Consider the following 14310-nt stretch of genomic DNA (forward strand, 5'->3'; position numbering starts at 1 on the left):
TTTGAGATTAAAAAATTATGTTTTTAGAGAAAGCAGTAATTCCATAACGTGAATTTAGGCCGATATTAGGTAAGTTCTGTATATTTTCATTTTGTGTAGTCTATCAGAAAATATTTAGACCTAGGCTATAGATGTTTGCATTTTAATTGTTAACAAAATTGTAAAAACATGAATTTAAAAATTAAAACACTGACATGTATGACATTGTGTAGCCTGTCAAACTAAATTTATGACGAGATTAATTCTAGTTGTGTGACAGTTGGGGAACCACTGTCAATGGATTTTCCAAATATAGGTAGCCTATCTATAATGTGTATATGTTTCACTTATTGTCATGTTTTTAATTGATCTTTTGACCTCCATACAGCTGCCCAAGTGGAGAAAAAATCCCCTGTAAAGTTTATCTGTCCTTGGAACACAAGACTCAGCAGCTGCAAAACCTACTCCTGGAAACCACCTTCAATCTTCCTCCTCTCTGCTGTATCAGGCTTTTTAGGATCTTGATATTTCAGTTTCAGTACTTTACAATGACCCTAAAACTGGGGAGGAAAATCAGCTTAGTTCCCTGTTCATATCTCCTAAATTACCATTCTGGACTGTAGGAAACATCAGGTGAATTATTTAAAATATAAAGGAGAGGATAGGAGTTGGTTAATGGTAAATTAATTTGATTACCATTTAATGTCTTACAAGTCAGGAATACTCTGGTAATGTATGAACGAGTTGTTCTTTATCAGGTAGGCTAGGTATAAAGACATAATGAGAGAGATTTAACCACAGTCACTAATCTCATACTGTTTGTGCTAAACAGGTTTCATCCACATCTGCATGACATTTAAAACTTTGAGTACATCTAAATTTAGCTTAAAAACACACTCAGCACTGCAGATATACAGATGCTTCATGCTTTCTTATAGTGACCCAGATATATCAAGTCTACATAGGTTGCAAAGATATGGGTGGGAGGGGTTCTTTCCATGTGCAAAAAAAAGCAACCCAATCTCAACTATTTCATGGGGTGGTGATTTTATAATTTGTACAATGTAATTTTTTATTGGAAAAATGTAAGCATGAAGGTCCACCCCTTAACCAAATTGCAGTGGGATATTAGCAGATTGTACAGAAATGTATGAATGAGATTGTACGAATAAGCCATCAATTTGCCAAAACTTAAAACAATTATGAATTGCATGAGAGTGTGTTGAAAAAAGAGCCTCTCAATGCATGACATGGGTGGGAGGGGTTCTTTCCATGTGGAGAAAAATCAACCTGATCTAATGAGGAAACGTAACTTTTATGAGGTTGCAGTTTTTGTATGAATTTGTACAATGCGATTCATACGGATTTTTAGTAAAAACCGTAAGCATGAAGGTCCATTTGGAAAAAGATTCAATGCATGTCCTGCATAACTACTTTGTGTTCTCTTGCTATTGTTGACAAGCTAAACTAAACTAAGGTAGCAACTAGTAGAAGACAACAAGAGATAAACATTTGACTGACCCATGATTCACCTCCGGTGTGGTACGTGTGTGCGGTGGGGGATGTTTCCTTCACTGCATCTTTCTAAAAAGTGTTACCCACAGGTTTTGTCGGTGGCTGGGTATCATGGTGGAGGGTGAGTGGGGTGGGGTGGGGGGCAGAAATAACATTCAACATTTTAATTAGGCCTTAAACACAGGTCATTCTCACACATCATTAAGTCTGTAATCTGTATGCGGTGTCTGTTTCCAGACTGACTCACAAATATTTTGAGGTCACAAACATGCTGCAATGGAAAACTGTGCACTTTAACATCATCGTGCAGATGCACTCACATTAAGTGATTCTCCTGAGCATTTGATGTTTCTAGAAACCTCAGACATGTGTCTGAGTGGGGGCAAACAGGTTGGAGAGTATACCATGAGATGAATCATTCAGTTAGTTACTGCATTTTACTCAGAAACCTATGTCACAGATTAATGCTCTTAATTAATCCTATATTTCATAACTGCAATAGTAGTGATGATATTAATAATGTTTTAATAATATTATATTAGTAATATAATACTCCAGTTGGAATTTATTGCACATTTTTCCAGAGCAGTCAACTCTGATTGGTCAATCTTGGCACTCTGCAATCAAATATTTTTATGTGACTTATAATGTGACATTATAATCACTTATAATGTGAACAATATAGATTAAAACATTGTAAAGGTAGTTTTAGATTCTTCTGGGCTTGATATTTGGTTATCTACGCAGTGCAATTCATACATTTTTATGTGTGGCTATTACACCACAGCAAATAGTGACATGTTTTGATCTGTTGTGTAGTCATAAATCACCTGCAAACTCATAGGGAAGTAGACTACTGAAATAAAATGGCGCTTGTGTAAGTGTTTTTTCTTTTAATGAAGCACCCCCGCAATAACCCCTCCTTGTTCTGCAATGGAATGGATGGATGAGCGCTCTCAGCAAGCGCGCAGACACTATCAGCTCTGCTGAGCACGTGAGCGTCAGTGGTCAGAAACAATGGCTCGCGCTGACCGATATGATAAGTGACGGTCACAATATGCCAACCAAGTGAGCGCAATGAGCAGACAACCTATAAAACAAAACATATAGACCACAAACCTCGAGAGTGTGTGACAGAGTGAGTTTGCTTGTTACCCTCCTCGATGGTTATGCAATTGACTACCACATGGCAACAGGTTGGACATGTCGGAGAACTTAAAACAAGCTGCACTACTTTTCCATCCAGACAAATAACCTGACTGTGACTTTCAGTAACAAAATCTGCCATATGTATTGTGTAACGTGTCGCAAAGTGAAATTATTAGCAACCCAGAGTTGGTACATTTCTGGAAAAGGAAAAGCGAAACTGTTGTAACCCGATGAAAGCGAGAGAAGTGAATTTTTTTTAAATAATTCAAAGGAAATAGCAGAACATCACATTTCGAACGAATAAAATATCAAGCTGTTTTCTGTGCAATTGGTTTTCCACAAATGACCACCTGAATCTTACAATTGGGGACTTTCAAAAGTGCAAATTAACGTGAACTAAAACATGTAATTCGTTCGTCTTTACTAAAATACTTTGTCATTACTAAAATGTATTACTTAAATATTCTCTCAGTGTTTTCTGCACTGATATTAAGTGCAATAGTACTTCTGAACTCACATTTCGAAACATACGAAGACGGTGCGGTCCAATTCTTAAACAAATGACTCGTATGAGTCGGTTCTTTGTATTGAATCAAATCATACGCGCCTCTATGAAGTTCCATTCCTGAACGAATGACTCTTATGAGTCGGTTCTTTTTAGTGAATCAAAAACACTGAATCAGTTACTATAATCAAATCCCACTAAAGCATCAATCAAACCATTAAATCAATCAATTAAATCAAAGTTAATTGCTGATTGTTCATATAACGTGTTGATGCACATTACACTGTAAATTCTACAGTTTTGCTGTAATTAGTGGTTTTTATAGAAATTAATAAAATGTGATCACGTATTTAATACTTTTATTTTACAGATTTACATTTATGGTGCTTCTTAAATGTCTGGTAAAAGTCACAAAAACATGGGATTTGCAGAGAGCATGTTTTGATAGAATAGTGTTTAATTGTTATATCTGTTAAACTATGATGGTATCATTTTGCAAATAAAATAAGAATAATTTTTAATTAGATTTTTTCACAGTATTTCGTCTTCAAGCACAATTTCGTTTCGATTCCATCACTCCCTTCAGTACAGCTTCAGTACCGCAGTAACAGCGCTGGGTCGAGAGAGGATGCCCAGACCCCTCACGCTCTGTTTCCCCGTGTTTGCCAAACTTTCACTCCCACTCAGAGTCCACATTGTCCTCTAAGAAACCCGCTGCCACCCCTCCCTATCTTTTTACCTCAAAAAACGCAATATAATTGTTCCAAAAGAACAACAGTGAACGATTAGCGCGGAGCTCTCCTTCAAAAGGCGCTCTGCTGTATGAATAGTAGAGCGGCTGTGCGCATGCGCAGAACCCGAGGCGCCAAATTTAGCGGGAGGGCGAGACAGCCCTAGCTTTGTCTGATGGATCTGTTTACAATATCGCACACTCCGTTGAGAGCTTAATATCGGCACTTCCTCCTCGAAGAGGAGCTGACAGCACTCCATTTCTGCACACTTGAGCCGAGCGCACTCACCATCACTTCTCTACCCTCCTCTTGAGCAGCGGGATGGCGAGGCGGCACAGACACAGGTGAGTTTTAAGAGTTACGCATTTTGATGAGAACTTTGATGAGCGCATGTATTTCCTTTATATTATGAGACTGCGCTCCACAGCCACACGCGGGTATTTAGACTCAAGACTAGCTAGACAGTTAGTGCTGACAGCATTACATTTACTAAATGCATGCTCAGAAGTGAAGCGCTTGTATTTAGTTGCATTTTTACAAACGCACTCATCTCTCCGCGGAACAGTTGTTTCTTCTGGTTGCGCCGCGCCGCGCTGAACAGGTGGATGGCATGTGCGCTCGCGCCAGCGCGGAGGTCTCGCGCTCGTGTTCATTTACATTTTCATTCATTCACCTGCGCGTGCAAATCCGCTGGACAGGTTACGGTGAGATCCGGTACTTCCCCAAAAATTACACTCTCGTTATGATTCAGAAACAATGGACGAGAGGCACAATGTCAGCGGCGACGTAGTGTGACTGAAAAATAGCGGGCGATTGCAGAAACATCTCGGCATGTTCGCGTGTCATTTTTTTTTTACTGTTCACAAGTTTCTTGTTTTGCTTTTTTTCATGGAGGTAGTCCAGCATTATAGCGTTTGGATTAATTTTGAGATTATATGTAAACCGGATGGATTATATTCACTGAGTTTTCTAAATCCGCCTAACTGTTGTCGGATTTGGAATAACTAGTATAATGATCTTAAAGGGATAGTTCACCCAAAAATGAAATACTGTCATCATTTACTCACCCTTATGTTGTCCCAAAATGCCATGACTTTCGTTTTAGCGTCGGACAAAAAAAAAGATTAGGGAGAGCGTGAGGATCTGACAGCTCGGTAACCGTTTACTTTTACTGCATCTTTTTGCCATACAATGAAAGTGAATGGCGACAGCGTAATATTACGTAATATTTCTGTTTGAAGAAATATTAGACAGGATAAAAAAAGAAAATAGCTTGACATGAGGGTGATTTTTGCATGCACTCTCCTTTAAGTTTGTTTCAAATTTTCTATCATGCATGTGCTTTTGTCATAAATACAGACATTTTTAACAAGCTCAGACAAGAGGTTAAAAATAAGGCATTTGTTGTATTGGTCACATGAGATGATAATGGTAAACTCAGACTGATGTTTTTAAAATAAATCCTCTGAATAAGGTTTCAGCCACAGCTAGACTAATTTGACAAATATTTAAATTCACATGTACAGTTAGTCAACAACCCTCAATGCATACTAAAATGAAACTGTATCTATTTGACTAGTTTTTTTTATTTCAGTGAGCTAGGTGCGTTTTGAGTTTTACATTTCCAGTTAAATACTTGTAGTCAAGGAAGTGAGCAATCATCTTAATCTTTTGTTTTAAGCACTGGCATTAAGTATAAACGTGAGGTTTAAAACTACATAAACACGCATACACCTGTGGCACAAAGGCCAGGAGAATATTGTTCTTCACGTCTGCTTGTGCTCCATCCTGATTGGCCTAGAGCCGGCCAGGTGAGATGGTTTTGACAGTACCTGTGCAGGTCTGAACACGCTCTCTCCATCATGAAACAGTGCCAGTCCACGCACACGCTCGCTGTTTCTGTGGAAACCATAAACATCAGAACAGGTTTCTCTGAGCATGTCCCCCCTGCACCCTAACCTGCCGGCTGTACTGGTTCATCAACTCCAGTTTTGTGTTGACTGTGTTATCGCTTAATTTTTCTATAATGCGTGATAGATGTATGGGGGTGAAAGGGTGTTTTTTTACATATGTCATCAAACACATCAATCATGCTCATGAGGATCTGCTCCTGTCTTATTTCCTGTCCCCATTCCCTTATTTCTTAGCTTTTGCTGTTTCACTATTTACCCACACCCCACACTTTGATACCCCGTTCTCTATCTCACAATCAATCTCTCTCCCCACCCCCCCAGTGTTTACAGTAGCGATGAAGATGATGATGATGTGGAGATTTATGATCATGACTACGATGGTCCTCATGTCAAGACAGGAAAGCGCCACCTTGGCAAGACACGCTGGACCCGTGAGGAGGTATGCTAAACTGTTATCTGGCTTCGTTTGAGGGTTATTTTTGTTTTGTTTAACCCTCTGATCCATACTTAAAAAACAAATACGTTTAAGTTCCAATTATTCATTATCTTTATTATTACAAATTAATAATTACAATTAATTTGGATCATGTATATTATTATTATTGTTGTGTGTTATTAATTTTGATAAAAAACAAAAAATTAAGAATAAAAAAAAAAACATTATGTATGAATTTATATTAAATTATCTTATATATAGTTCAAAGTGGGTCTTGCACCCACTAAGCTTTAGATTTTTTGCACCTTCTTGACATTTATATGTATTGGAGTGTTTTTGTTTGAGATTGAATCCTGTGTATTCAGTAACAAATTGAACACCATACTTACATTTAGTTTGACTGATAACCCTTTATTATTCAAGTAGCTTTATGTATTTATTGTTTTATGTAAACATTATTTAATCATTGCTTATTTAACAGTGCATTATTTGTTTGAATATGTATTCAATGCTACAGTGTTGTGACGTTTTTTTTTTTATAGGATGAGAAGTTGAAGAGGCTGGTAGAGCATCATGGTTCTGAAGATTGGAAAGTCATTGCCAGCTTTCTGCCTGTGAGTGTGTGTGTTTGTGTCTATGATTGTTTAAGTGTGCGTCCATGTATGCAGCTTGTGTATTTAGGCTTTAGGGGGTTAGGTTAGGTTATGTTAGGTGTGGTGTTTTATATATGTGCATTTGCATGTGAATAGCCAAAGGATCAGGTACTGTAGAAATGTATGCACGTTTTGGAGGATTTTGCATAATTGGGTATTCCTCATTGGTTGGCCTAGTTTGGAACAGAGTCAAATGGGGGGGGATATGGCAGGGTTTCAGAATACACTGTGCACCTGCATGCACACACGGATGTACAAACACACACACATAAATGTGCATTCAGGTAGAAACATATGTTCACATACAAATGTATAGATTTCTCAGGCACAGTAACACAGTACACATACACACATAACTACGAGCTATATGCAGTCAAAAATCATCTACTTCTTGATATAGATTTATTTTCGTCAATCTCAAAACATGAACAAGAATCAGAAACTAAAGCTGTTTCATTTCTGATTCACTCTGTGTGGGGTTTCCGAAACACCTGGGATCTCATGTGCACAACATTGAACTCATATTAAGCACAACAATTTACTTTAATTCAAAGTACACACCACATTGACAACCTAAAATTAGTTTCCATTCTCTATTACCTAACTGTAAGTGTGTGTGTGTGTCACAGAATCGCACAGATGTTCAGTGTCAGCATCGCTGGCAGAAAGTTCTCAACCCTGAACTTATAAAAGGACCGTGGACTAAAGAAGAAGACCAACGGGTAAAACATCTACAATTTGACACAAAATAACCACACCACAACCAATATGTTACCTCAGATGACCAAAATGCAGCCACAGGATTGCAGTTACAAAACCAACTAATCCGCATGCAACCAGGAGAAAGTTAAGGGAGAAAATAAAATCCATTAAGTGGGTGTTGTGTTGTAATGATTAACTGGCGGGACCAGGTGTTTCTCTTTTTATCGTCATTTTTATGACCCAACAGAAGTCATTAGCAGGTGTATTTTTGCAGATATTCAGCGTAATACCACTATCTGTATCTGTGTGCAATCCTAAAACACTTATGCAATGTTAGTTCCCTTCCTCTATGGGTTTGTGCTGGGCTGTAATACACCCCCTCTTTCAATTCTACCCTCCTTTTCCTGCACTTCTAACTTTTTCTCTCTCTGTCTCAGGTGATCGAGTTGGTTCAGAAGTATGGCCCCAAACGTTGGTCTGTGATTGCGAAGCACTTAAAGGGGCGGATTGGGAAGCAATGTAGAGAGCGCTGGCACAACCACTTGAACCCAGAGGTGAAGAAGACTTCCTGGACTGAGGAAGAAGATCAGATCATCTACCAGGCACATGAGAAACTTGGAAACCGATGGGCTGAGATTGCCAAGCTACTTCCGGGCAGGTAAAGAAACGGTACTTACAAACTATATTCTATGCATTTGGATGTGATAATGACTTTCTAATAATATGTTCTTGTCATCAGAACCGATAATGCCATAAAGAACCACTGGAACTCCACGATGCGGCGGAAAGTCGAGCAGGAAGGCTACCTGCAGCACGCCGCTAAAGTCAGCCCCAGTCAGCTAAATAACAGCTACGCTAAATCTCACCTCCTGAACTACAATCAGACACCGACCAATACATCCATGCCTGCCTCTTCCATGACCAATCAGTATCCATACTTCTCACTACTGTCTGACTCACAACGGGTACAAGTAACCTTATCTCACAAATGTTTACCTATTAAAATAACACTATTATTAGCCATAAAGTTAAAACAGTGTTTTGTATGAATGCTCTTTCTCAGTTGGTAATTTATACCTTTTTTTTCCCCCCCTTGTGTTCAGGTGCCATTTCCACTCGCTGTTCAGTTGAACATCATGAACATTCCTCAACATGGCACTGCTGCTATCCAGGTAACCCAAGAGCAAATAACACTAAAATTGCTTTTAATTCAGCATGGATGCATTAAATTAATATAACGTGTATCTCATTAGTAGACTAATTCAAACCAGATTATTTTGACAATCATAAAAATAATCATCTAATTTATTTGTGAATCGAACTACACTTGTGCAGTATATGTTTTGGAATTGAATCCAGCTAACAATACAACATTTTATTTATTGTTTTTACATTTTTTATCTAATTGCATTCAGTTCGGTATCACAATAGAGGAAATTAGAGCAATAGATCGAGTTTTGTTCACTTTGCACTGTTTCGATTCCTGTGATATAGAGACACTACAGCGAAGAGGACCCTGAGAAAGAAAAGAGGGTGAAGGAGATTGAGATGCTCTTGATGTCAACAGAAAACGAGCTGAAGGGACAGCAGGCACTACCAGTAAGTGTGTGTGTGTGTGTGTGTGTGATTAATTGGAGGAAGCATCTGGGGGTCTATTTCACATTCTAACTGCTTGGCTAAATGATGCAATTGTGCCTTATCACACCACAAGCTCTGTTTAACTCCTTGTGCAACTCCGAACCCCCTCCCAACACTTCACATCATTCAAACTCGACAAGTTCCCTTTCTTTCTGACCGTTCTTCCTGCATGCATCCCGCTCTTTATTTTGCTTAATTTCTGTCCTACACCCACAGAGCTTCTCTCAAAATCTTTTTCTCGCCCTCTTTCCACAGATCTCCATGAGTGGCTACAGTGGGTGGAACAGAGGCTCTTTGACAGACAGCTCAGTTGGTGTGGTGGTTTCAGTCCCGGCTCCATCCCTAGAGCAGGGATGCCTTCCAGAAGAAAGTGCCCATGGCAACACGAACAGCCCAAACAATGACGCCAGCTCCACTTTACCGGAGTTTATTGACGCTATTGATTCGGTAAGAGACCATGAAAGTATCCTACGTTAGATCTAAAAGGAATGGTCAGCTGATAGCCAGCATAACCCTCGCTGTCCTCACGTGATCTCGTCTTCTCAGGCCCCGTCTATCTGGGCCAACATACACTCTGATAGGAGGTTTCCTAAAATGGGGACTGAATCCAATCAGGGTTTGCCCGCCCACAGTGATGACAGCAGTGCCCTCAAATTTCTTTGCTCTACGCCCAAACATTCAGCCACCAGACACCTGCCTTTTTCTCCCTCTCAGGTAGCCTGAAAACGCTCTAATATAATCAACTAGTCACCCAATAACTCAATCATTGATTATCTGATCACCCTGAATCAATATCTTCACACTAATACATATCACTCTACATTAGTCAACATGCATAGAACTCGTCTAAAAGTCACATCACCAAACATAACCCATTTATAGAGCCCATGAGTGTTTTTAGGGTCATAATGTATGTGCTAAGAAAATATTAGAGTGTATTACATCAACTCTTATTGCTACATTTTTATGATGTCTTAACTCACTTTATCTCTTCAGAATGAGTGTTTAATCAGTGGCACTGTTGATTTTGCTTGTCTTATTATTGGTTGTTTTAGTAAATTAGCTTCCTAGCGATGTCAAACAACACATAATCGAGACAGCATTTGACTTTAATATCAGAAATTGTTCGGGTTCAGCTCAGTATTGTGCATGAAGGAATGTTGTTGTTTTCTTGATTACCAGGGGGACATTGAAAGAAATCTCCAATGAACACTGGGTTATTGATGTACGGTTTTAAGCATGCAATCACTTTTTTAATTTCCTCTGACATTTATGTTGCACTTCACAATTTTATGCTTGGCAAATATATGCAATGGTCTTCATTAAATGTTAGTGATGCTCTGATCATACAGTACCATAACAACCATTATGCTTTTAGCCAGAGACAGTATTGTTGCTCATTTTGTATGGGAAACTCTTTTTTGCAATCAAATTTATGCTGATTTTGACCCCATTTAGAGGTCCTCCCACACCTCTGAATATTGAATATGTGGTTTTCATCTGAATATCTGATTGTTGTCCTCTTTTTCTCTGTTGCAGTTCTTTAATGCGTCAGTGAGCCCAGACTCAGACAGTCAAAACTTACCTGTCACGCCCTCGTCTGTCTGCTCCCAGAAAGCACTGCAGCAAGACCTTGCTCTTCGGCCTCAAAAGGAAAATGAGCTGTAAGGGTCCATTCCAGTATTCTCTGTATTTATAGTTGCATTCTTTATGATCTGGTTTATAAAGAAGTTTCCCCTACACGTATGAAGCAAAATCACAAGTTAAATTAAATGATTGAGACTTAATGAGATTAATGTGATTGTAATGAGACACTCACATACATGTGTGCGTTCGGTTTCAGGTTCAGGACCCCAAACCTGAGGCGTTCCATCATGGAGTGCTCTCCTCGCACACCCACTCCATTCAAATCCACACTGACAATGCAAGACACCAAATACGGACCATTGAAGAGGGTGAGACTAAATTACATAAGTTTACGTAAAAATTACATAAAAAATGTAAATGACAAATTATATATTAAATAAAAAATATAATATGTAAATATTTGTATTTTTATATTATTCATATATTTATGTATTTATTTATTTTATTATTATGCATACTTATTATATTATTATAATATTTCATGCTATGGCTGATTAAAAATTCTATACTACTTCATGTAAAATAAAACAAACAATATTACTGTACAGTATATTTTTATTATTTATATATATTATATTATTTAATATGGTGTTTGGTAAAAAATTAACTTAGTAATTAGAAGAAAATGAGCATGCACAATTAAATATCCAATATTATCCAATCAGTTAAAAAGCCCTTAATTGTGGCCAGTAACCGACATGATACTGATATATGGTGCATCGCTAGTTTGGAATATTTTATTCAAGACTCTGTTCTGGTTCCAGGCCCACAGTCCTTCATTGGACTCTGGAGTGGTTGGTGCTATTAAACAGGAGCCTCAGGAGTGTGAGATCAGCGTTGGGGGGGTGCACCTGGATCAGCCCCCCCTAAAGAAGATCAAACAGGAGGTCAGTTTGGGATAATGTAGGCCCCTTCATTTGAATACGTCTCAATGTGATATTCAAATAGCTGAATTGTAAGAGCTTCTTGTCTGTACGTTGCTATTTGAATTTGTTAGTAATATCAGTATGCAGTCAAACTTGTCTGATCATTCTGTGTAAGAGCGGGTGTGTGAATTAGAAATTAGATATTATATGCAGTATTATGGAAGTAATATACAGTAATTTATGCATGGTGTATTTGGATGGAGTCAATTATGTAAATGGTTTTTATGGATTGGGATCTATAGGTGGAGTCAGCTTGTCTGCAGTGGGAGGGGCAAGACCTCCACACCCAGCTGTTCCCTTCCAGTGGCTCCGCCCACGACATGCCTGTGGGTATTTTGATATCGCTTGTACATCAGAGTAAATGTTATTTCTCGCCATTAAGATGACATTTGATTGCTCTTTTCTCTGTGGAACCTATAGGATCTGTTGACTAGCTCTGTGCTGATGCTTCCAAACGCAGAGAAAACTGAGGACGGACACAAAGCCCAGCTGCCCCGCAGACCCATGGGAAGCCCTATGCAGGTACCATATCTACTATCATGTACTCATCTAAAACGTATTCAAACATGAATTTTAGTAGATGTCTCAGAGTAACCGATATATAACCAATATGTAAAAGTCAAAATTTTGAAAACTAATGTTATTTAAAACTTTTTTTAATGAAATGTTTTGCTTAAATATGTATTGTTGGTTGGTAAAACTTTAGAGCTCATTTTGTAGTAGCACACATTGACTTTATGACTCCAGGTGCTGAATTGCACCATAAAATTGTGAAGTTATGATTTATTAGGCTATGCAAAACCTGACCAATCACCTTCATCTTTGACTTTTTCTACTTCTCTCCATCTTTACTTTCTCTCTCTCTCTCTCTCTCTCTCTCTCTCTCTCTCAGCAGTTGAGCACATGGGAACAGGTGCTTTGTGGGAAGACGGAAGAGCAGACAATGCCCTCCGAAGCCACGCACAAATACCTCAGCAATTATTCTTCACGAGCACTGGTCATGTAAAGAGATGGATAGAATGAAACGGAGACAAATATAGAAAGGCAAGAAGAGTGAAAGAAGTCAATCATTCTGAAAAGAAGTAAAAGAGGAACACTCCTACTCTTGTGGTACATTATTTGGGAGAGGCTAAAAGCCATTTTGTAGACTGCACAGTCGATGTTAGTCACCAATGTTTAAGCTGTGCCGTCATTTGATTCAAGCAACCAAAGACATTTTTCATGTTGTTTTTCTACCTTTTTTTATTTCAATTTAATAATATTGTATTATATATTTTGTATTATATATGGGAAATGAATTCTCTATGTGGGTTCTAATTTTATGGATTTTAATATAAGGAACAATTTGCAGTAATTTATTATTATTTTGTATTAAGAATAATAATTAACTATGGTGGGCGCCTTTGCCAGTGTTTGACCCCAGTATTGCTCACTTCTTAATCGCTAAATGTGTGTTAAATTGTAAGGAGTGTGTGTTCTCCTAGCATTATCAAAATCATACACCCAAAACTAGACATGATTTGTACTCCGTATCTGTGGGTGTCCGACAGAACTGCCCTTGCAGAGATCGTATGTATTTCAACAAACAGCACTGCATGTATTCCTGGCCAAAACAAACCGTGCCCAATGCCTAAATATGACTTTGTCAAGTTTGAAAATTCAAGTTTGCCTAATGTAGATTTTAGGAGATATATCTAGTGTACAAAGGTACTCTGCCAGTTTAGTAGTGTTGCCATTTCAAAAGCATTCAAGATCGAAACCACAACGTCGAGCTTTCATTGTATTAGCACTATTTCAGGGTTTAGATCAACTATGCAGAGATTTCAACAGAACAAAAAGTGTTTTTGTATTCGCTAAATAGGAAAAACAAGGTTTACCAAGCATTTTCAAATCAAGGGTTTAAATGGCCACAAATTTGCCTTTGAGATGATAAAACATTTCTTGATCATGTTTTCATAAACACTTTTGTATGACAATTTGTAATCAGATTTACATTGGTATTTCTAGTTTTTGAAACACTGAAATGATTGTTGCTTTTATACCTAGTCGACTTGTTTTTGATATTACAATCAGCCTTTGATACTAAGATTGCAGTGTCCAATCAAAAGCATTTAGCAATAACGTTTTTGTTATTCGCTGCCTTTTTGTGTTAGCTTCAAGTACAAACACTTTTTTTACACTGATTATGAACTTTTCATACGTTTTTTTTATACAAACTTTTATAACTGCCTTGTAAATAAAGTGTGTTTTGAAAAAAATATCTCTGGCTTACTGGTTTCTTTTCCACTTTGAAAAATTTCTTGCTAAAGCCATTGTGTTTAAAAAGTGTGTTGCACAGATGTCAATACGACCAAACTAAAACTACTGTCAGCATTTGAAGCCAATTTTATTATTTAAACTATTTATTTATTTTAATAATGCTAAGTGCTATACAGTGGCCCCAAAAAGTATTTGAAGACTTGAGACTAGTCTTTTTACAGTAATTTTAGTTGGAGAAAATCAGTATGCAAATACAT

At 37.9% G+C, this 14310-nt stretch overlaps 1 protein-coding gene across 2 annotated transcripts; it reads left to right on the forward strand.

Moving 5' to 3' along the window:
• Positions 1-4074: 4074 nt before the first annotated feature.
• On the forward strand, positions 4075-14045 carry LOC306860010 (transcriptional activator Myb-like). 2 transcript variants are annotated; one of them, XM_079401527.1, is made up of 15 exons: positions 4075-4223; positions 6114-6231; positions 6771-6842; positions 7511-7603; positions 8021-8241; positions 8323-8548; positions 8687-8755; positions 9078-9182; positions 9477-9668; positions 10761-10885; positions 11065-11176; positions 11633-11755; positions 12037-12120; positions 12215-12316; positions 12690-14045. In XM_079401527.1, exons 1-15 carry the CDS (start codon positions 4201-4203, stop codon positions 12798-12800), a joined length of 1776 nt encoding a protein of 591 aa, XP_079257653.1. In that variant the 5' UTR covers positions 4075-4200; the 3' UTR covers positions 12801-14045. The 2 variants fall into 2 exon arrangements, with proteins under 2 accessions (XP_079257653.1, XP_079257652.1); XM_079401526.1 differs by having other exon boundaries at positions 4087-4223; positions 12687-14045.
• The last annotated feature ends 265 nt before the right edge of the window (positions 14046-14310 follow it).

The sequence above is a fragment of the Barbus barbus genome (assembly GCF_936440315.1).
Source record: "Barbus barbus genome assembly, chromosome: 40".
Taxonomy (NCBI): Eukaryota; Metazoa; Chordata; class Actinopteri; order Cypriniformes; family Cyprinidae; genus Barbus; species Barbus barbus.

What these genes read in the sequence shown, in the direction of transcription:
- LOC306860010 (XM_079401526.1), top strand. Translation starts at nt 4,201, where the DNA reads ATGGCGAGGCGGCACAGACACAG. An exon ending in CACGCTGGACCCGTGAGGAG is followed by an intron (nt 6,232 to 6,770) that starts GTATGCTAAACT and finishes TTTTTTTTATAG; the next exon opens with GATGAGAAGTTGAAGAGGCT. An exon ending in TCATTGCCAGCTTTCTGCCT is followed by an intron (nt 6,843 to 7,510) that starts GTGAGTGTGTGT and finishes TGTGTGTCACAG; the next exon opens with AATCGCACAGATGTTCAGTG.